The following is a 21940-nucleotide window of genomic DNA, read 5'->3' as shown; positions in this document are numbered from 1 at the left end:
TACACTAACGGAGTTTTTGACGGAACCTAACGGCATGGACCATTTGTGATCGCACATACTAACTTTGAGGACCATGAGTGCCATAAAAAAACATTAAAGATGCAATCTGATAGTTTCGTAAACCTTAAGGACGTTTTGTGATAATAAACCTATTTTTAATTGTACACAAAATTTGACTGATTAGATCTGATTAGATAATAAAATGATGAATACTTTAAAAACTTGTGTTTAGAACTTGGAAATGATAAAATTGAATGTGTAAATTATCATTTTTGTTTTACTTTTCCAAAAAAGAAAATAAAAATTAAAAGGAGTGGATAAAAAAGAAGTGGCGTGGTGAGTAGAGCGGGAAGGAAGGAGGAGAGTAGGGACTTTAGCGTCAGAGAGTAATTGTGGTGACGACTTTGGTTGGGTGATATACGCCATCCGGCGTGGGGTTGCGTGCCAGCCGGATTCAAACAAAACTTGCCGATACCATCTATGGCTTGTGTCCCAGCCTAGCCTAGCCTAGCCGCTTGCTTGTCTAGCCAAATTGTTAGCTTCAAATTCAATTCAAACACAGATTTATTAGCTTCAATTCAAACACGGGATTTATTAGCTTCAATTCACACTCCATGTTCACGTTCATGTTCATGTTCGTGCATCCCTCTTCATCATGATAATTGACACCCTATTCTTCATCATGATAATTGACACCCTATTGTCATTATAATAATTGATATTTTATCTGTCATTCATCACGTAAAGAGAGAGACATACACATAAATTCATATGACCTTCTGAAATAATATATAATCAATCAATGTGATAATTAAAACAGTTTGCTTAACTTACTAACATTCATTTCTTTGATTGTAGTTTGTATTATGTACATGGGTTGGATAAACAAATTGTCACTCTTTCCTTTTGTTCTTTAACTCTTAAATACACTTACACAGTTTGAGAACCATAGTCGTCCTTTCCTTCTTTGGACTTGATGGACCAAAACCAGAAACTCCTAGTTTCCATTCCCATTACTCCAAAAGTTCCCATGTCACATTACTTGTCTCATGGGACAACAACCTCATGGCTTCCACAGTTCCAGGCGAACCCCCACTCCATAATGCCGATTAAGGTCCTTTAATTCTTGGTTGGACATGGTCTTCTGTGTTGATGTGCTCATCCTGAAATGCTTTCCGGTAAAACGGCATTCGGCTTTTCTTCATGCACTTCAAGCTGCTAAGATCTCCAGTCAAAAGTTGTACCACCTAAAAACACCATGATTAACATCTCATCTTGTTTTACATGCTTAATCTTATGAAACTTACCAAAAGCTTCATAAGCAACAGCTTTTGGTTTATTGGTTATAGGAAACAAACAGAACATACCTGATTCATACTTGGCCTTCGTATTGAGGACTGTTGTATGCATGCAGAAGCAACCAGCAATACGAGATTCATCTGCCGAGTGTTGTACTCATCTCTTAGAGAAGGATCGACTAAGCTTTTAACCTCATTCTTTTTCAGCAAGGGCTTTGCCTGGTGGAATACATAAACAAATTCTGCATTATGAATATCCATTTGTTTTGACTTGTTTGAGAATATTAAACGAATGTGAGCGCCATTTGCTTGCGGACATCCTAATGGGAAAGAAAATTCCTAAACAACGTACCCACAAAACAAGGCTTTGCTGAGAGTAATCTAGTGCTCGGCGTCCGGTGACTAGTTCCAACAGCACCACACCATAGGCAAAAACATCAGTTTTTTCATCTACTATGCCGTGCAGTAGGAACTCGGGAGCAAGATAGCTGTGAATTGTGATGAATACATATCAGATTAAGGCTAGCTAAAGTATTTGATGGATTATAGAAGAGGAGGCAACTATAAGGTTTACATACCCAAATGTGCCCTCAAATTTTGATATAGTGTGGTGAGTCCATTTCTCTGGTAGCCATTTTGCAAGACCAAAGTCACAAATCTGTATGAAAGTCATCCCAGCATTATAATTATTTGCGTTATGCGTAAATTGTAAATAAATAAATAAAAGCAGAAAGAGTACAACAACAAGGGCATTCAAGCTACAGAATGTCAAGTTCAAAAGGGTACCTTGGCCTCAAAATCCTCTGTTAGCAAAATATTTGCAGCCTTAATATCTCTGTGGATAATTCTCCTTTGACAGCCCTCATGAAGATATTGTAAACCCTTACCTGCACCTAATGCAATTTTATACCTGATCCCCCAATCAAGCTTCTCCTTTGAACCTATAAAATAAATCAGTCAGTCAGTAAACATGATATTCACCAAGGATAAAAATATATATAAGCTGGAACACACTGCTGGTTTTACTCTTCTTTTTTTATGAACAAGGGGGGCAAAAGCCCCAGCACAAACAAACTAACCTGCTGGTTTTACTTTGTGTTACATTAAAATAGAAGCATGATGGCATGGCATCAAAACTGTGGGCTTACTTACCATAAAGCACAGAAGCTAAGCTCCCTTTTGGAGACAATTCCAGAACCAAGTGCATCCCTCCTTCAACCCCATACCCAATTAACCTGGCAGTATTTGGATGATTCACGTGAGCCATGATACCAATCTCTGCTAAGAAGTCCCCGGTAATCTCTTCCGGTGTCCCCCGGGTTAGCCGTTTGACTGCCACAAGTTGCCCATTTGGTAGACAGCCCTTGTAAACTTCAGCATAACCCCCCTTTCCAATCTGATTTTCTATACCAAAACAAGAAAAACAACTATTATTTATGCAGTGAAATTACTTACTAACTCTTCCAAAATTGGCATTCTGAAAAAGAAAAAATAAAAGTAAATGTGAAATTTGAAGCACAGCACAAGTTTACATACCGTGGCTGAAAGACTTGGTGGCAGCCTGGAGCTCATACAGGGAGAAGTTCTTCCATGGTGACTTGAAAGGGTACATATCATCAATATCTGACTGAAACTTCGGCGTTATAATCTCACGCATACTACTGCTCATTCTTTTTGAGAATTTCACGAGAGGATGCATTGTTGTGGCTATGGGTTTCTTGGATTTAGTTCTCAATAATTGCACAAGTCCATGCCACCGAGAAGTTGGTTTTGATATTTGGTGATTTTCAGAGTCCGCAGTCGGCTCTTTGGAAAAGCTTGTTTCAGAATCCGAACTCCTAAAATAGTCCTCAAGAACTCCTTTGGGAGAGTCCGTCTCAACATCTTCCTTCATTTTTCAAAGATCACAACCTACCAAACTCCAAAAAATTTCAATTCACCCAATCGTCTCTTTGCTTTTCTGCATATATATGGCCCATCAAAACAGAAAGAGTAAGAGGAAACCTAAACAAAAGAGGGATTGCAAGCAACCCATTAAGGAAAGTTTTAAAATTAGAGGAAAACTAGGAAACATATGCATGAAAACCCAGAGAAGATGTGTAACCCAATAAGAGAAACAAAAACTGAAGAAACCCAAAAGAGAGAGAACAATAAACGGAGTTAAGGTATATAAGCTCTATTTTAACATGCAAACACTAATTTGAGGCAAACCCACAAACAGAAACTGTGCAAACTTAGATGTCAAAACAGAAACCCAACAAAACTAATAGAAACAGATGAGAAACTCTGAGGTTGAGCATACCACAAAGACTGAAGAGTGAAGGTTCTCTTAATCTTCTCATACACAAACAGAGCAATAAAACAGAGGAAGAGAGAGAAAGTGTGCAGAGATTTGGAAGAAGGTGGACTTGGATTCGGAATTACTCTAACCGTTTCAACGATGTCTCCCTTTTCAAGGTTCCCCGGGAAACTATTCACAAATCCTTTTTCTTGTATTTTATTGCAAAATTTTGTAAATATATGTGGCAACAGGAAATTCTCGGTCCTAGGATGTGGTCCGTGCGTGGGATTAATTTGGTCAAATATAGCTCCGATTTGGTCTCCTTTAGGATTGTGCCATGTTGGATAATCTAGCATGTGTGATTTTTTGACACTTGGATTCACTTAAGCCAAAGTTTAGACTACTTCGTTCTAGTTGAGCAAAAATCAAAGATGGTAGTAATGTTTATCTCTAATTAAAGATGGTAAGCAAAAATCATTCTGATAAAATAATAAAATATAAAGTCTTAATCTTTGGCGCAGTTTGGGATGTGAGAAAGGCCGTTGATTTTATTGGTAAAATGTTACGAGTAGAATAAGTTTTGGTTTGATTGAGATGTTGAGTATTTTTTTCAACACCAAACTTTCTTTCTTTATGGGTTTTTTAAGGCAATGTTTTAACGGTGTCATCTTAGGAAGACCTATATTTTCTAGTTTTTCTAGGTGTACTGTTTTATTGGAAAGTTAATGAAGTTTTTCGAAAAGGAAATATCAATTAAAACAAAAACAAAACGGGCAAGTCTCCGTTGCAAGGCTTATTATCACCAGGAAATCCTTACTATGATCGGATATTACATATTTGTAGCATAATCTTTTTATTGCTAGAGAAGAAAGCATGGATTCTTATTAATTAATACCAAAAATTGGTACCCTATTCTAATTCCTAGTGCGAATTGCTAAATTTTTAAATAAATAAAAAACTAGTCCCATTTTATATTTTTTGTGGTTAATTTCCATGATATCGGTTTTTTTTTTTGGGTTCGAATTCCATGGTATCGAATTCTTGTGAACTAGTTATAAGAGTTGACAACATATGCCTATTATGTATAGTGATGTTGACCTTTGTGTCCAAAGTCAAATCAGTTGAACTTAAAATTAGGGTAGATGGTAGGATTGGTAAGCTTACTTTTGTTATGGTTGTGGTTTGGTGCCTAATATCAATATCAATATAGAATTAGCACACAATCGTAATTAATTATAATGATGATTATGTATACATGCGAAAGCAAGACTGGTCCAATGATGCAGACGTCATAAGGTGGTATATTGGTTTATGTGGAGCATACCATGAGTGAACCTATGGTAATAATCATATAGGCAATTTTCAGAATTGTAATCTTTTGGCAACGTCGATCTTATGAAGAGTATTAAAAAGATCCAATCCAATTGGAACAAAACGACAGATGCATAATTTCATTTGTTGCGTTTGGTTACCGAAGAAGATTTATTCATATTTGACACCATAGTGGCTTGTACTTGTTTCTATTCATTTTATCAATAAAATACTATCGCTCTTTATAAAAAAAAAACACTTAAATTGGATAAATTAAACACAATTTAAGTCATTGAATGTAATTTTTTTGTAATGTATTATAGAATAAAAAACAATGGCCTTTAGATTTGATGATAATGGTTTCATGTGTTTTAATATATTTTTCTAGTTATTACAAATTACAATTCACTATCCAATTCAATTTCAATTGGATTCTTTGGATTGGATTGAAAAATTCGCAATCTAATTTGCATATAATCAAGCACGAATTGATTAAATTTTATTGGTTTCAAATCAACGAGTACCTTTAATTCCCATGCCTCAAAATTATAAAGATCCCTCAAAACAACTACCGAAACAAGTATATTTTGTTGCTTTTGTAATCATATGAATGTAATCATTGCAGGCACTATGCATGGAATCAAAACCCTCACACAATGAATTTAGATTATGTTCATGATTACGGACATTCTTCACTCACAAATCAAGAAATTGCTCCATATAATCATACCCATCATCAAATAGTTAATACATTTTTAGTTTGTCTCACATCACATATACACACTAGTTTGGTGCATAAGTCGCTTGTTTCTTAAGTTTATATACCAATCCATGAGTGATATTATAATTTTAAAAAATAATGTCGAAATGATTCGAGGATACTCAGAGTCAGCTTTCAATGTTGTATTCTCTGGTAGGTGGCGGATTGCAATCCCAGCATAATAAATCAAGGCTTCAGATATTCTCACTGGTCAACAACTCTCTCATTATTTCTTAGATTAAAAACAATATATCTTATTTAATTCCTTTTCTGTTTTTCCTTTTCCCTTTTTATATTCGAAATTTACACAGAAATATTTACACTTATTCACCAAACAAAGAAGACTTAAATTAAATTACTGCACGCGTAATAAATAAATAAATAAATAAAATTGAAGTTTTAGATCAAAATAAATTTTAATTCTTCCAAAAAGAGAGAGAAAAAAGAAAAGAAAAGAAGAAGCCATGATTACATATCCCCTGTATAAGTTGTTACATGTTTCTTGGATGAGAAGGAATTGCATGACAGAGTTTTCTTGTGCAAGTTAGCATAAATTCTTTTTGGGATTTTTTAGTAAAATCTCACGCAATATAACTTGTGGGGGGATATGCGGTGCGAGTTTGGTGTTTGTATAATTTGTTTCCATGTGGTGTGGGTTATGGTTTATATATATATATGTTGAGGCAATCACAAGACAGGGAATTTTATTTTATTTGCCTTTTCTTTTTCCTTTTTTCTAACGAAATGAAACGATTTTGTGATCAATCATTAAATCATTAAATATTATAAAATCAGGTCCACAACACACACATCATGCCAAAGATGATATTGATTGGTGAGTAAAGTTGTATGTAGTTTGGATTTCACGATGTTCCTCCTTGCGTTCTACATCAACTGGAAGAATTAATAAGAAGTGAGAGGTGGATTATTTATTTATTTTCTTCTTGCTTTTCAAGTTGAAAAGGAGGCTGAGCTGAAAGCTTCAAACCAAACAGAGCCCCGAATAATTAAGAACCTTCACTTACTATTGTTTATTTTTATACCGGCGATAATAAAGGAGGGATATGTTTATACATAAAAAGATAATTACGTTTGTTACACCTCCTTGGCTTGAATTGGCTTGGTTAAAAGTTGATTCCATGTTTGTTGTCACCTGGTCCTAATATTAAGTGGGATTAGTAATCCCAGGCCCACCAAAAACACATTCTTAGGTGTTCTTAGCTAAATCCATGTGAAAATGAGGGACTATTAGTCCCGACCAAAACTCTGCAACTAACTCCACCGACGCGCCGGCTGCAACCACCCTAAACCCTAAACCACCCAACGGCAATCACAATCACCGACTATGGGTTGTAGACGGCGATGGCAGGCAGCAACAGCGATGGCAGACGGCGACGACAAAACACGACGACGATTGAAGCTGTTCCACGATTTATCTTTGGGTCTTCATTGAGTCTGCTTCTACCCTCTCTCTCTCAAGTTTTTTTGTGGATAATGATTTTGGTGTGGGCTATGGATTTCTGCCATGATTTAGGTGTGAGCTCCTGCCTCTCCCTCAAATTTGTTTCTGCAAATTACTTACCACACCAAAGCCAAAGTATCTGAATTGGATGATGTTTTTAGGTGGGGTAGAAATTAGAAGAAGAGAGAATATAGATTGAAAAGAAGAGAAGGAGAGAGAGCAGGGAGAAGAAGAGATGAAAAAGAAAAAAGACGCAGAGAGAAGATGAAGAAGAAAGAGTAGAGGGAGAGAGAAGAAAAGTAAAAATAAAAAACCTACCCATGGGCCATGTTATGTTAGCCCGATACAAATAGGAATTGGGCATGATCATGTCGGGTTAGGTATGAGGCTTGAATTTGCTTGGGCTGTGCCACAGCCCATCTCTGACAATCGCAGACTAATTTTGAGATTTGGTATTAACCTTCTCAATTAGATCCAAAGGATAATCTACTGATGCTTAATTGGAGTGATTTCAATAATGTGAAATGAATTACCATAAGAAATATAATGTTATATGAAAGTGCAGTTGAAGTTGGGTTTTACAAATCAATTGCTCATCTCTCTCATGCCCAAGATGAAGTTGGGTTTTAGAAATATAATCAAATTGAACGGTCTAGCAGAATATTTAAAATAGTATAGCCGGGCGGCTGTACTCTTAAAATATTATATTTAAAACGGCTTTACTCGCTGAATATATTCGAATATTTTAAGAGTATAGCCGCGCGGCTATACTGTTTCGAGGTCTTTTTGAAATGGGTTTTCGTGATTTTGATGTTAATCGAAAATCCTACGGATTGCCCCTGAATGGTGTGGTGTTCTGGGCCATTTATATGAGCTGCTTTGTCGAAAATAAGATGGTATATCAGTTGAGACTGAGAGGATAAAACAATTTACAAACATCCCATCAGAAGCAGCATGGGAGATAAAAGACCTGTGTTCCTCCTTCAAATTGGCAATGTCGAGCTCAAAGACTTGCAGGTAGTTTACCTTCAGTTCTGTTTATATCTTCTGAACAAATAAAGTCAAATCTTACATTCCATGATCCAGTTAGGAATTTATTCAGATGAAGAAATTTGGAAGGTAAAAAACACAATGCTATCTGGTTTCCGGATTACATAAGAGAGTAACCCATAGCCTCAAAAAACAATAAGATTGAATTATACAATTTGTTTGTATATGTTTGTCATCATTCACTCACTTAGATGAAACAATGCTGTATGTTTATTCCCATGAAATCTTAATTTTCTTGTAGAGCCTTGAACGCTGCCAACTTAAAGATGTGGTAGCTGCAAAACCTGATAAACTCAATTGTTTAGGTATGCGACTCTCCCCATTATTTACTCTCTGGAACTCAACTGCTAGCTAGCATAAGGATTAGGTACTGACTGTTTCCATCAAACTAAGTGGCTGATGACGGCGACAACTGGAGCATGGGGCAAAGACAGCTTCTCTGTTTGGGGCGAGTTATGTTCATGGACGAGGCCACGGCTTCAGTTGATTCACAGACAGATGCTGTAATACAAAGGATCATCCGAGAGGATTTTGCTGCATGTACAATAATCAGCATTGAAAATTCTCTTCTCTCTCTCATGCGCAGTTGAAGTTGGGTTTTAGAAATAAATTGCTCATCTCTCTCATGCGCCAGAGAGAAAAAACTCATCAAATTGAAGGGTCTGCTAGAATATTTTTAAAAATTATATATAAAGAGTACAGCCGCCCGGCTATAACTTTAGAATATATTCGAATATTTAAAAAGTATAGCCGAGCGGCTGTACTCTGGAAGTACTATATTTAAAAGGTATAGCCGGTCGGCTATACCCTTTGAATATATTCGAATATTTTAAAAGTATAGCCGCTCGACTGGACTCCGAAAATACTATATTTAAAGGTATACCCGCTCGGCTATATGCTTTAAATATATACGAATTTAAATTGCAGCCAGCTTTCTTATGTTCCTATTCGAATTGGGAGTTTCTGAGGAAATTCGAAGTCTTTGGGAAATGGGTTTTTGTGATTGTGAATTTGTGATGTTAATCGAAAACCCATTGATGGGATTTTGAATTTGAAGTGATTGGATTGGTTCTAAGGGTCTCTCATGGGGAGAATTCTTGGCGGGTTTGTGTCGCCTCTGCTGCTGCTAACAGGTATTTAAATGAAAATGCCTTTTGTTCATTTGTTTTAATAACCCTGTTATTGTAGTAACAGGATTAAATTCAGGGCAACCATTTTTGGGCAACTCAGTTTTCTTGTAAATTCAGGGGACATGGGACCTCTGAATTCAATGGTGAAGTTGTTGCCAGCGTTTGCGGTATCGCCGAGCGCGTCAATAAGCGTTGGAGAGTGGAGATAAACTATAGCCATGATGCAGTGTTGATGCTTTCTTCAATGAACTTACCTGACGGCATCCAGGTATAGCTGTTAGCCCGAATTGGTAGCATGCATCAGTAGTGATAAATTTCCTTTACCAGAGAAGCAAGCTAACTAGTAATGGTGATATTGAAGATATTGACACAAAGCACGGAGTTCTGTTCTATAGATTCATGTAAATCTGTTAGATGGTCTGTTTTTCTTTGTTTGAACTTTCGTTTATCAATCTGAAGGCTGACGCAAATTGTGAGTTGGAAGTATGGAAATTCTTTCCTTTTGATCCTCTAAATTCTGTTTCTTTAGATAACTAGTGGATATTCCACTAACTGGGAAAAGATGCATGAGTATCAGTATTACATGAATATAGTTAGAGAGCATCTTTTGGCATTTACAAGGGAAAACACATTTGAGCAACTCTGATATTAATTCTAATATAAAACGTAAGGAAAATTGCTCCATTTTCCCTTCTATTCCCCGTTTAAGTTTTACTCTTTCATTGCTAGAGGCGACGAACTGCTCTGGATGAACTCAACATGCGCAGCATTTTTGAGGAGAATGATGTCATTTGTGTAAGTCCTCTAACATATATTACTGGCCTAATCGAATCATGAAAAAAGAAAGGAATAAGTTAAGAACTGATCCAGTGTTGCAAATACTTGCCCTTTTCCAGGCTGAAGTTCGTGGTTTTCAACATGATGGTTTACATCTCCAAGCAAGAAGTCAGAAGTATGGAAAGGTTTGTCTTTTTTTTTTTTTTTTTTATGTATTGACTGTTAGAAGGATGCTTCTGATCATTATCTTACTTGAGCTTGCTTATCTTGCATTCTATTTAGCTGTTATGGGATATTTTCGTCGTCATTATTGCTTCCCTCAATCAGTTTTAATTTGCATTGCTTTCGTTGCATCCATCCGATGTGGTCCTATGATTATCCATTGTTTTGTTATTGGTTTTCATTATGATTATAACCTGCATTGCAGCTTGGAAGGGGTCAATTGCTGACAGTCCCTCCTTATCTGGTGAAAAGACGCAAGCAGCACTTCCATCATTTAGAAAACTATGGTATTGACCTGATAATTGGCTGTAATGGATTCATCTGGGTTGGGGAACATGTTCAAGTGACAGACGATATGGTAGTGGATCAAGTGAACAAGTCTGAACAAGATGATGCCAAACCTGATGAAAATTCCATTAGTCCCGAAGATCAAGGGAAAAACTACACTCGGCAAGAGACAAGAGAGAACATATGCAGGGCTGCAAATGCTATCCGCGTATTGTCTACTTTAGGCTTCAATATTACTGTAGAAGTAATCACGGAGACGGTTGATTTGAGCACTTCTATAAATGTTGCTATACATGAAATGCTCGGTTCAGAGTTCTATGTTTTGGTTGCAGAGAAGGAGTCTGTAAGGCGAAGCATGACAAAAAAAAAGTGATGACTGTGTGTCCACTTTTGAATTCTGTTATAAGAGAGTTGTTCGTCCTTAATCCTTTTCTTTTATCTTTATATTTTACACAATCAAACGTATTTTTGGAGAACCAGTGAACAGAAGAGTTATACTCCATCCAATCTCATCTCATTAAATAGAGGGATGGCATCCTCTTCGTCTATCGAAATCATAGTTGTCCAAGACACTACGTTGCGATCATCATGCACTGAAAGACTAATTTTGCATCTTCAGTAACCTCACACTTTGAATGTGTCGAGATCAATACATTACAAACTGAAACATGACTTCCGTATCCTGATTTAATTGTCAAGCCATGTATCTGTTTCCCAAGTTCTAAATTCATTTCATGACCGCAAGCTGAAACTGCACTAGTAAATGAGACATGATCTAACCCCATCCCTTGTCCCACCATCTCAATAAAGACAAAAATCGCCTCAAGGCCATGATTTCCCTCTTGAGAGTAACCTGATGGTATTGCATTCCATGAAACCAGATCCTCATTCGCCATTTCATAAAACACACTCCTAGCACAAAAACTTCACCATCTAAACCAGACTTAAATATAAGAGAATGCAGTTGTAATCCAAATAGAAAATCTTCATGATCCGCACAGAAAGCAAGAATCGTAGTATAAGTCACTGGATAAAAAACAACTCCATTAAAATTCATCCTAAGAGCAAAATTCAACGCACCTTCACTTGTTCGAAACCCCGAAAGAATACTATATCAGTATAGCACATAGTCTCAAAGATAAGTACGGGACCATCAAACTGTCCAGCTTTGGTGTACATACTCATCAAATAATTTGAAATCGTAGTTGTTATCTTAGTGGAGATTTCAATAGCTGAATGACATTTGATGGTTTTCGTAGAGAGTCCAATCCAATCCAATCAACGGAGCAGCCAAAACGAAAGAAAAAAAAATCGAAGCTTGAGTTGAGAGAGAGAGAGAGAGAGAGAGAGAGAGAGAGAGAGGCTCAAGACCGAGTCTTTGAAGCTTGGAAGCGCTTATGGAGAAGCGAAATTGCTGCGACTGCGAGTGCAAGCTTTGTGTTTGTGAATATACTTAAGGCGTATTGCCAGGAGGCTATACCTTAAAATACTGTAGAGTATAGCCGCACGGCTATACCTTGAAAATAATATATTTAAACAGTATAGCCGCGCGTCTATACCATTAAAATATTCAAATATATTCGAAGCGTATAGCCGCACGGCTATACCTTAAATATACAATTTTGTCATGTTATTTTAAAATACCACTTTAGCTAATTAGGATAGAGTTATTTCTTCATTTATTTTATTTATACTAGTGATATTGGGGAATGAGAATTTAAGTTCTTTCGGATACCTCCAATTCTAATGATTTCCAGCTATTAGTCTATTAGGCAAGAATAAAAAATGAATTTTATTTATAAGAAATAATACGGGTTAAACCCATAAATGCAACCCCAAAAAAAAAAAAAATCCAATCCAAAGGCTTTGGACCTTTCTACACAATACCAGTTACAAAGATTTTTATTTGTGGCAGCTCTTCTTGCCAATTAATTTTACGATTTTTAGCACCTTTCTACACATTACCTGTTACGAGATTTTTAGCAACCTTGTAAAATTCATAGATGCAACTTCATAGCATCCTCAATTTTGGCATTACCATACAAAGGTTTTGGACCTTGAGTAGACCAAAGAGCGGTGGCTAGAGCATTTTATCAAATAGTTTTAATATAAATGTCATCAATGTCAAACCTCAATATGGTTTGATTGGATTCATGCAGAAAATGCACTTTGAACAATTTTGGTTTACAATGTAACTTAGGAGACAAAAGAAAATGATTTTTTGGTGTTTTTGATACTGCTTCTTATTATATTAAATGTTGGAAATTTCTCTACAACATGATGGGAGAGAGAAGAGTCGCCCAGTTTATTAGCCAAAGAGGTTGGTTCCCTGAAATCAAATGGAGTTGTAGAGAAGAGAGATGGAAAAGAAAAGAAAAAAGGGAGAAAAAGAGTCGAATGGCTAACGTAACCGTGATTAGAAAATAAAAGAGATAAGGTGGCTGACAATGGCATCTGGGACTGGGACTATGCACGCACGTAAACACAGCACACACTTGTTGAATTATCGTTAACTGTATTTGATTAAATGCATTATATTTGTGTTGGAAGCTGGGCATATTATATTCTAATATCAAAGATAACGCTATAAAATGAAATAAAAATGGTTAAGCCGTAACGAGATGCTTGCTGTTACATTCAAAAGTGATGTTTTAAACGTGACAATAATTATAATATTCAATTTGTTTTGTGTAGAGTGTGATGTATGCATATTGGCATGTGGAACTTTGTTATGAAAGGTTAAATTCAAAGGGTAGAGTTGAATGCTAAGAAAATAAGCATGAAAAGTCGCCACAGCAGACAACCTACCACAACTTAAGAATTCATGTATTGAAAAGAAAAGTAGACTTTTGTGTGCATATATAGTAAACTAGATTTTGCGAATTAAAAAAGAAAGAAAAGTAAACTAGATTTTGCGCATTAAAAAAAAAGAAAAGTAAACTAGATTTTGCGCATTAAAAAAAAAGAAAAGTAAACTAGATTTTGTTGTGAATTGCATAATGCAAACAATAATCACAAAGAGACCATCGTTTAGAAGCACAGTAGTGAACCATTTGAGTGGCATGTCATGTAATGTGTCAAATTTGAAAATGTGATATTTATGAGTTATCTTTCTCGATAAAAATACTATCTATTCCCGTTTCATTATTCTCTTCTCTTTATTTATCTAATCAGGTCGAGAGAAACGAATAATGCAACGGGAATATGAAAAATTCTCTACGGGGATTGGCCTGGCAAAATCTTAAGTTGAAGTCCCAAAAGACAGGCACATAGTGACACAGGTGACACGACATAGGCCGGCGAATCAGATTAGTTTCTGAGGGCGGGCGGGTAGGAAGCTTCTCTGAGCTTGCCACCAACTCCAACTCAGTGACTAATCATCAACTGTCAAACTGGCTGGCTGGACTGGATTTTACCAGAACGGTAAGCAAGCACCACACCACACCACTTGCTCTTCTCCACCTTCCCCTTCCCTTTCCCTCCTCCCCTTCGCCTTGCTCCAATTATCATGCCCTCGATCCAAACACCCCCATATGAAACCCTGACCATCCCAACCCCAATGTCCTCTCTCCTCTTTCTCCTTCTCCTCCTCCTACTTTCCTCCTCACCTCCTCCAACTCTCTCCCAGAAAAACGACACCGTCGCATGCCCCCTCAACTTCACGGTCCTCCGCCGCTTCGACCCGGCCTCCAACCGCCCCAAATTCGACCGCAACACCGAGTGCCAGTACATCCTCCAAGGCCTCCGGCTCGTCGAAGCACAGTACCTCCAGCTCACCGGCTCCTTCCTCCCCCCACCCAACGCCTCCGAGTCCTGCTGGGCCGCCTATCAAGCACTAGCCTCCGAGTTCGTCCCCAATTTCGACATTCGCGCCTCCTGCGGCTTTGAGACCAGCTGGATCTCGCAGGGCTGCATGAACATCACCACCAGGCAGCAATTCGAAGCCCTAGTCGGAAAGGCAACGCTTAAGGACGTCATCGACAACTGTAACCAGTCTCTCGAGAACAGCTCGCCCTGTGCCTCTTGCACCACCAGCTTGTCCAGCTTGCTAGCCTCGTATTTGACCGGCAAGTCCGTCGGGAACGTCTCCACTTGCACGGCGTACCCGTCGGTGTACGCGGCGGCTTTCGCCAATCAGTATGGGCCGGCCGATGCCGGCACCGCCCAGTGCCTGTTCTCGCTCAATTTCTCGACGCAGAGCTCCGGTAAGAAGAAAAGGACTGTTATTTTGATTTCTTTGGTTGCTTGTGGTGTTGCGTTGTTGGTTATAATTGGCGGGGTTTGGTTCTTGTGGCATAAATATGACCAATTTATGATCAAGAAGAGGAGAAAGGATTATAATGATAAAATTGAGAAGGGTTTGGGTTCTGCCTTAGAGTCAATCAGTGGAAGCACTACTTTGATTAAGTTTAAATACGAAGAGATTAGTGCCGCAACTAAGAATTTCTCTAGGGACAACATAATTGGACGAGGAGGCTATGGGAATGTGTACAAGGGCATTTTGGATGATGGCTCTGAAGTTGCATTGAAGAGGTTCAAGAATTGCTCGGCTGCTGGCGACGCGAATTTCGCTCACGAGGTTGGGGTGATTGCAAGTGTTAGGCATGTCAATCTTGTTGCTTTGAGAGGTTATTGCACTGCCACTACTCCTTTGGTGGGTCACCAGAGGATCATTGTGTGTGATTTGATGAAGAATGGAAGCCTCCATGACCATTTGTTTGGGTCTTTTGGTAGCAAGCTTAGTTGGCCAATCCGTCAAAGGATTGTGCTGGGGACTGCAAGGGGATTGGCATATTTGCATTATGGGGCTCAACCAGCTATTATCCACAGGGATATCAAAGCTAATAACATACTTTTGGATGAGGCATTTGAGGCCAAGGTGGCGGATTTTGGACTTGCAAAGTTTACAGAAGAGGGAATGACGCATATGAGCACGAGGGTGGCTGGAACGATGGGTTATGTTGCTCCTGAGTATGCATTGTATGGGCAATTGACGGAGAAAAGTGATGTGTATAGTTTTGGTGTTGTGTTTCTTGAGCTTTTGAGTGGAAAGAAAGCGCTTCATGTGACTAACGATAACCAGCCATTGCTTGTGACTGATTGGGCATGGGCGTTGGTGCGAAATGGACAACCCCTGGATGTTATTGATGATGATATGCCGGAGAAGGGTGCACCTGAAGTTTTAGAGAAGTATGTATTGATTGCTGTTCTTTGTTCTCACCCACAGTTGCATGCTAGGCCAACAATGGATCAGGTTGTGAAAATGTTGGAAACAGACTTGTCAGTTCCCTCAATCCCGGAAAGACCGGTTTCCATCGTGGCTAATATTGAAGACATTGAAAGACACAGCAGTAGTGGCTCACTTCATCTCTCTAGTTCGGGTGGCTATCAGACTTATACATTTGAAAGTCACCTCCCTTTTAACCCTAAGGGAGACGGAGAAAGTTCATTTTCCGGAGTATCAACTGTTTGACAGATTCCATTAATTGGTATGTTCACCCCCAATTTGTTTGTTGGTTCAGATTGTATGGTTTTATAAACAAATTTCCCACTGTAAATATAAAATAGATGTATGACTAAAGCTGATTCTTTATTCAAGTGAAATAGAACAGAACACACTACACATTTTGACCGTCAGTGTCCTTTGTTACTTGAGCCCCTAATAGGATATGGAAGCTTATTGTATCATTGAAGTTTATTGCTTCGCAAATCCGAAGATGTCAATATTGCTCGTATATCACAATATTTATCTTTGTCCAAGGAGGGATGGTTATGGAAATGTGATGCCTTTTGTTGCGAAAAAACTTGAAATTATCCTTGCCTACTAAGATGCGGAATTTTGTTTTTCATCCATGAGTTAGTGGTCATAGTTTCTGAGTTCAAAGTTCCTGTGAAAACATAGACTGGTTGGTATATGTTGAGTAGGGCTTTTCATAATTCAGAGTTCCTCTGAAAAAAAAAAATCCGCATTTACTTGCCTTAGGTAAATGTAATGAAAGCAAAATTCAGGACAAGGTAGGTAGGTAAAGTTTCATGTGTTTTGTCATATTTTTCTAAAAATTGTTTTCATAGCTGGTACTGGGGGGTCGCCAAGTACCCACTGGTATTATTGTAAGAGAAGTGAATAATTTCAAAGCTGTAAACATGACAAATCTCTTGGGACCACGGCCTATCATTTTCAAAAAATTACTGGTTTGTTGATTCTTTTCCAAGTTTGATTCTGTGATCCAAGTCGACCCAAAGACTGCAAACATTAGCTTATCTTGTATACGGTGGATCTGGGTTTTAGCAGTCATGATCGTAGATCTATAAATCTGTCATTTTATTTGAATTGAGTGCCCATCTTATTTTTTGGGTTACAGACAAATGAAGCTTTAGACAACGTGGGTGTCTGATGCCTAAGACCCAGAAAATAGAAAATTAAAAAGGGAGCTCAAATTCAAACCTAAAGAAGAATGGTTGTTCAATGATTGAGAACTTTGTTTTAAGAAAGCGTCATTAACGTGCCGACAAGTAAAAAAGGGCATTGACTTGCAGATTAGTGGTCTCAAGTTCGAATAATCATGACACCTTCGTAGTGTGTGTGTAAGAAACCCCTAGTATCACTTGTATTCATAAAAAGAAACTGGCATTAGCATCAAGTTTCTCTTGGTATATACTTATTTACCAAAAAATTCCCAAAGGTATTGTCCTTTGCCTCTAATAATTCATCTTACATGATAAAACCCACGTCCACGGCCGCATTTAATATGGCAACGCCAGCTAGCAGCAGAAAGAAAGGGACATAACAGCAAATATATCAATCGAATTGTTAGAACTTAGAAAGCTTGGATTTGATATCTGCAAAATGCCTATGAACCACAAAATTAATGAAGTTCCATCTTTTGAAAGGGAGATAAAGAAAGAAAAGAAGAGATCATATGAACCTGTACAGGCAAAGCAATCACTTTGACCAGACCTACATTCTTCCTTATCTTCAAAGCCAAAGAAGGTTTTGTGATAATTTTTCTCCTTCTTCCTTCCTTCCGTGCTTACGTGAAACCCGAAACTTTTTTGTTTTTTATTTTGTTTTTTGCATTGACACGACTGGGCAATTTTTTCTTGAATACGACAGATTCTTATATTCCTCTTTTACTGAACTGGTGTTATGATGTTACTGCCAGCCTCGTCAGCTTATGCAATTGGTGGCAAAACTTGAGCACAACAACAATTGCCTGCATTTAGCTCTTTGTTGTTTTTATTAAATCAACCAGGCACTGTCAGTGAGAACACGCAAGTGTAAGTCAACCTTTTGAAGTCGGAAAAAAGTTACTTTCGTAGAAAAAATTTATATCCTTCGTCACATATTGCTCTCTCGTCTCTCCATGTCTTTGCCAATAAGAGGATAAAGTTTTGCTGTTTCCTGGTTTCCATTATTTGATAGTTTCTTGCTTACACACCCATCTCTTTGAATCTTCTTCACTTTGCCATTTACAAACATTCATATAGACAGTGGGAGTTATATAATCAGGCAGACATGGCCATCAAAGAGGATGTAGAGAGTGATTTGCAGGAGGGCATAACAGATCCACTCATGAGGGTAGAGAAGAACTTGGCTGATGGAGGAAGCAGCAGAGGAGGGAATCAATGGATGGTTTACCTCAGCACATTTGTTGCAGTCTCTGGCTCTTATGAATTTGGATGCTGTGTAAGTGCTTTTTATGCATTTACCTTTTCATTAATATAGCTGTAAAAGTTGTGATCGTTGGACAGGAAAATTCTGACACTCTTGTACTGCCGGCTTCCAGATCGGTTATTCGTCGCCTACCCAGTCTGCCATCAGGGAAGATCTCAGTCTTACATTAGCAGAGGTATTCAATTTATTGCAACATTTATAACTGCTCTATCAATATTTCTATCAGAGCTGTTCTTTTGGATATGTAAGTTCATGAGTGGAAATCTCTATCTGTTGTACTGGAGGACTAAGGGTTTGCATTTTCTGCTATGCCATTGCTTTCAATCTCTGAGTACAATGGGACAATGTTTAAAAGCAATTCAGTAAACTTTCAGCATAATGCTTCATAAATTTTTTCTTTCAAATAACTTACTGGATATTCCTTTAAATGCTAACAAAAAAAGAACTTCTAATTGCTATCTTGACAAATTCTGCATGCAGTATTCAGTGTTCGGCTCCATTGTGACATTTGGTGCAATGATAGGCGCTATTACAATTGGGCCCATCACTGATTTTCTTGGTCGAAAAGGGGTACGATTACAAAACTATGTTGAATATACAGGACACACCGGTTATTAAGAACTTTTAGCAGTAATTTAAATCTGTTTCCATTGATATCACCATGTAACAATATCTATACTGCAAAATTGTATGCAGGCCTTGAGAGTGTCTTGTGCTTTCTGTGTTGCAGGTTGGCTTGCTATTTACTTTTCCAAGGTTTGTATGATTTTGCACTTAAATTTTTGTCTGTGCTTTTAGATACTAAGCAAATGTTCTCCTCAGATATTTGACTTTAGTCATGTTCTCTATCTTATTGCTACTGAAGGGGGCTTTGTCTTTGGACATTGGGAGACTGGCAACTGGATACGGAATGGGAGCCTTTTCGTATGTGGTAAGTTTTTTACCCTCCTCTAGAGCCCCAATATTATTTCAATACATGTTATTAACAAAGATTAATGCAATATTGGATGGATGATAAGGTACCTGTTTTCATAGCTGAAATTGCACCCAAAAATCTTCGAGGAAGATTAACTGCTATAAATCAGGTAAACATGTAACAAGAAATGCAATCCTTGAACCTAGCTAGTAGAAATCTTTTGTGAGTTAGCTTTGATATTTTAAGCAAGAAATTGATGTGGGTTAGTTCAACAACAAACCATATGGGTTTGGACTGGATCATATCTAACTTTGTCTTCTGCTTATTTTATAGTTAATGATCATTTCTGGAGTGTCCATTTCCTTCATAATTGGGGTACTAGTAAGCTGGAGGGCTTTAGCATTAATCGGTGATTTACTTAGACAGACTGTGCTTTAGAATACTTACCAATATAGTAGTAGAGTGCTCATTTGTGTGGTGATTGCAGGACTAGTTCCCTGTGCAGTGACCATTTTCGGTCTCTTTTTCATTCCCGAGTCTCCAAGATGGTTGGTAAGAACTACTTTTCTTTTTCTTTTTGTAGTTATATAATGGCAACATTCAACAAGTTGATGACTTCCTCATCAATTCAGGCGAAAACAGGACGCCAGAGAGAGTTTGAAATGGCACTGCAGAAACTTCGCGGCAAAGATGCTGACATATCTCATGAAGCAGCAGAAATACAGGTTCTTATTTTCAACTCCTCAACTCCATCTCCCAGCCTACATTGACAATCTCTTGGAGCATCAGGATGATCATATATGTTATGGAATAACATGTAAATACCTTGATAGGATTATATCCTAACTCTTGACCGGCTCCCTAAAGCCAAATTGCTGGATTTGTTTCAAAGGAGATACTTGCGCTCAGTCATGGTAAGAGCTTCTTTCTACACTGTTTGTACTGTCAGTTTTTTCTTTTTTCTTTCTTTGTCTTTCTGGTTAGACCTGTCTTTGCTATTAATCTTTGTTTGATCAGATTGCAGTTGGGTTGATGGTCTTTCAACAATTGGGGGGAATCAATGGGGTCTGTTTCTATGTCAGCAATATCTTTGAACAAGCAGGTAGAAAGAAAGAATAGCTTGGCATTCTGGCACTCCTACAATCTATGTTTTCAGTATCTACAACTTTAATTTAACTTTCTGTATCTACTTCAGGATTTTCTTCCAGTGTTGGAACTATAACTTACGCTATTCTTCAGGTTCGAAATCCCTACTGGGACAGCTATTGGAATCTTTTAATTTTTATCCACTAAAGCATCTTGATGTGGTTCTGCTTTACAGGTTGTGGTTACTGCCGTTGCTGCATCTGTAATGGATAAAGCTGGACGAAAGCCTCTAATTTTGGTAAATTGCTGCACAGTTTTTGTTCTGAGAATTTGCTGAGACAAGTTGCTATTCACATTCAGAAGGTTTAACTTTTTCCGATTTATTCTAGGTGTCTGCGTCAGGGTTGGTACTTGGCTCTCTCCTGACTGCGATTTCATTCTTTCTGAAGGTAATCCTCAATCAGTGACACCCTAACGTCTCTCTGTTTAGGTTTATCCAACATAACATGACGAAAAGCTCTTTGTGAACCAGGTTCATGAATTGGCACTCACGGCAACTCCCATACTAGCTGTAACTGGCATACTGGTAACTGACGAGCCTTGTCGAAATATATTATCCATGCAGATTGTTCTCTTTTAACATTGAGTTTCCATTTTTTTTCTTATATTTCTTTAAGAATTTGTTTCTGGATTCAGATATATATAGGATCCTTCTCAATAGGAATGGGAGCAGTTCCTTGGATTGTGATGTCTGAGGTATATAAAATTTGCAACATTTACTCATCTAACCTTCCATAATCGATCATGTCACTGATCTGAATAAATTTCCATCTGCTGCAGATATTCCCTATAAATATTAAGGGGCAGGCTGGAAGCTTTGCAACTTTAGTGAACTGGCTTGGTGCATGGTTGTGTTCCTACACTTTCAACTTTCTTATGAGTTGGAGCTCCTATGGTAAATACCTTTTCCTTTTCTTAATATAAAAACTAGAGAGTAATATTTAGTAGAGTCAATTTATAAAGCAATCTGATTATACATGGTAATAACTCATTACATGTCTCTATTTTCAGGTACCTTCATTCTTTATGCAGCCATCAATACTCTGGCTATATTGTTCGTGATCTTGATGGTACCGGAAACAAAAGGGAAAACCCTGGAACAAATCCAAGGAGACATTAATAAATAGAGAATTGAAGGAAGAATTAAAAAAGAAAAGAAATGAAGAGCATTTTTTGTGGTCATTAGTTGTTGAAAATTTTGACAGCACAGTGCAGCAGATTGGTTGATGGAATCTTGAGAGACGCTTCCAAACCACAAAAATATTGTACTGCTTCTGTTTACCCCACAAAAACATTGTCCCTATTTCTTTTTCGTTTGTTGCAATGACTGTTTGGCATTGATTGGTCTATTTATTTTGCTTTTGTTTTTGCCCCATGAGAGAGCTGAGGGTATTGCAGAATTAGAAAGGAACAGAAGAGCAAAAATATCAATGGGATTGTTAAAAAGCTTGGATTTTCTAATTTGGAAAATAAATTTCCACCTTCCTTATGAAAAGGAAGAAATTATAATATGAACCTATACTGGCAGCCACTTCGACCAGACCTACAACCTTCCTTATCTCCTCCGTCGGATCTTGAAATTATAATATGAACCTATACCGTATACGACAGAGTTATTCTAAAC

The 21940-nt window shown here is 37.7% G+C and overlaps 3 protein-coding genes and 1 pseudogene across 6 annotated transcripts; 3 read left to right on the top strand and 1 right to left on the bottom strand.

Moving 5' to 3' along the window:
* Nucleotides 1-806: 806 nt before the first annotated feature.
* LOC117637593 lies at nt 807-3755 on the bottom strand (annotated as a pseudogene). Its single transcript, XR_004587198.1, has 8 exons — nt 3601-3755; nt 2835-3302; nt 2451-2702; nt 2085-2239; nt 1877-1956; nt 1651-1786; nt 1368-1517; nt 807-1247 (listed from the first exon to the last, which is right to left on the bottom strand). The product of XR_004587198.1 is annotated as a receptor-like cytosolic serine/threonine-protein kinase RBK2 (transcript).
* A 4311-nt stretch (nt 3756-8066) lies between these two features.
* Nucleotides 8067-11133, top strand: LOC117638676 (exosome complex component RRP4 homolog). Its single transcript, XM_034373770.1, has 8 exons — nt 8067-8129; nt 8404-8467; nt 8556-8702; nt 9205-9295; nt 9410-9560; nt 10022-10087; nt 10189-10254; nt 10497-11133. The coding sequence occupies exons 1-8, from the start codon at nt 8067-8069 to the stop codon at nt 10950-10952; spliced, it is 1104 nt and encodes a 367-aa protein (XP_034229661.1). The 3' UTR covers nt 10953-11133.
* A 2635-nt stretch (nt 11134-13768) lies between these two features.
* LOC117637399 (probable LRR receptor-like serine/threonine-protein kinase RKF3) lies at nt 13769-16267 on the top strand. Its single transcript, XM_034372278.1, has one exon. It carries the CDS (start codon nt 14088-14090, stop codon nt 16050-16052), a length of 1965 nt encoding a protein of 654 aa, XP_034228169.1. The 5' UTR covers nt 13769-14087; the 3' UTR covers nt 16053-16267.
* Nucleotides 16268-17899: 1632 nt separating this feature from the next.
* On the top strand, nt 17900-21769 carry LOC117638800 (sugar transporter ERD6-like 7). Of its 3 annotated transcripts, XM_034373922.1 has the most exons (18): nt 17901-18266; nt 18367-18429; nt 18735-18824; nt 18951-19010; nt 19120-19185; nt 19274-19339; nt 19504-19579; nt 19658-19722; nt 19803-19895; nt 20004-20084; nt 20188-20272; nt 20366-20409; nt 20492-20554; nt 20646-20705; nt 20789-20842; nt 20953-21012; nt 21097-21211; nt 21328-21769. In XM_034373922.1, exons 1-18 carry the CDS (start codon nt 18096-18098, stop codon nt 21441-21443), a joined length of 1428 nt encoding a protein of 475 aa, XP_034229813.1. In that variant the 5' UTR covers nt 17901-18095; the 3' UTR covers nt 21444-21769. The 3 variants fall into 3 exon arrangements, with proteins under 3 accessions (XP_034229814.1, XP_034229815.1, XP_034229813.1); XM_034373923.1 differs by lacking the exons at nt 19274-19339; nt 19504-19579 and having other exon boundaries at nt 17900-18266; nt 18985-19010; nt 19813-19895; XM_034373924.1 differs by lacking the exons at nt 18735-18824; nt 19274-19339; nt 19504-19579 and having other exon boundaries at nt 17900-18266; nt 18985-19010; nt 19813-19895.
* Nucleotides 21770-21940: the final 171 nt, after the last annotated feature.

Source organism: Prunus dulcis, chromosome 8, assembly GCF_902201215.1.
Source record: "Prunus dulcis chromosome 8, ALMONDv2, whole genome shotgun sequence".
Classification (NCBI taxonomy): domain Eukaryota; kingdom Viridiplantae; phylum Streptophyta; class Magnoliopsida; order Rosales; family Rosaceae; genus Prunus; species Prunus dulcis.
Note: the sequence above shows the minus strand (reverse complement) of the source record. Positions and strands in the feature narration are given on the sequence as shown.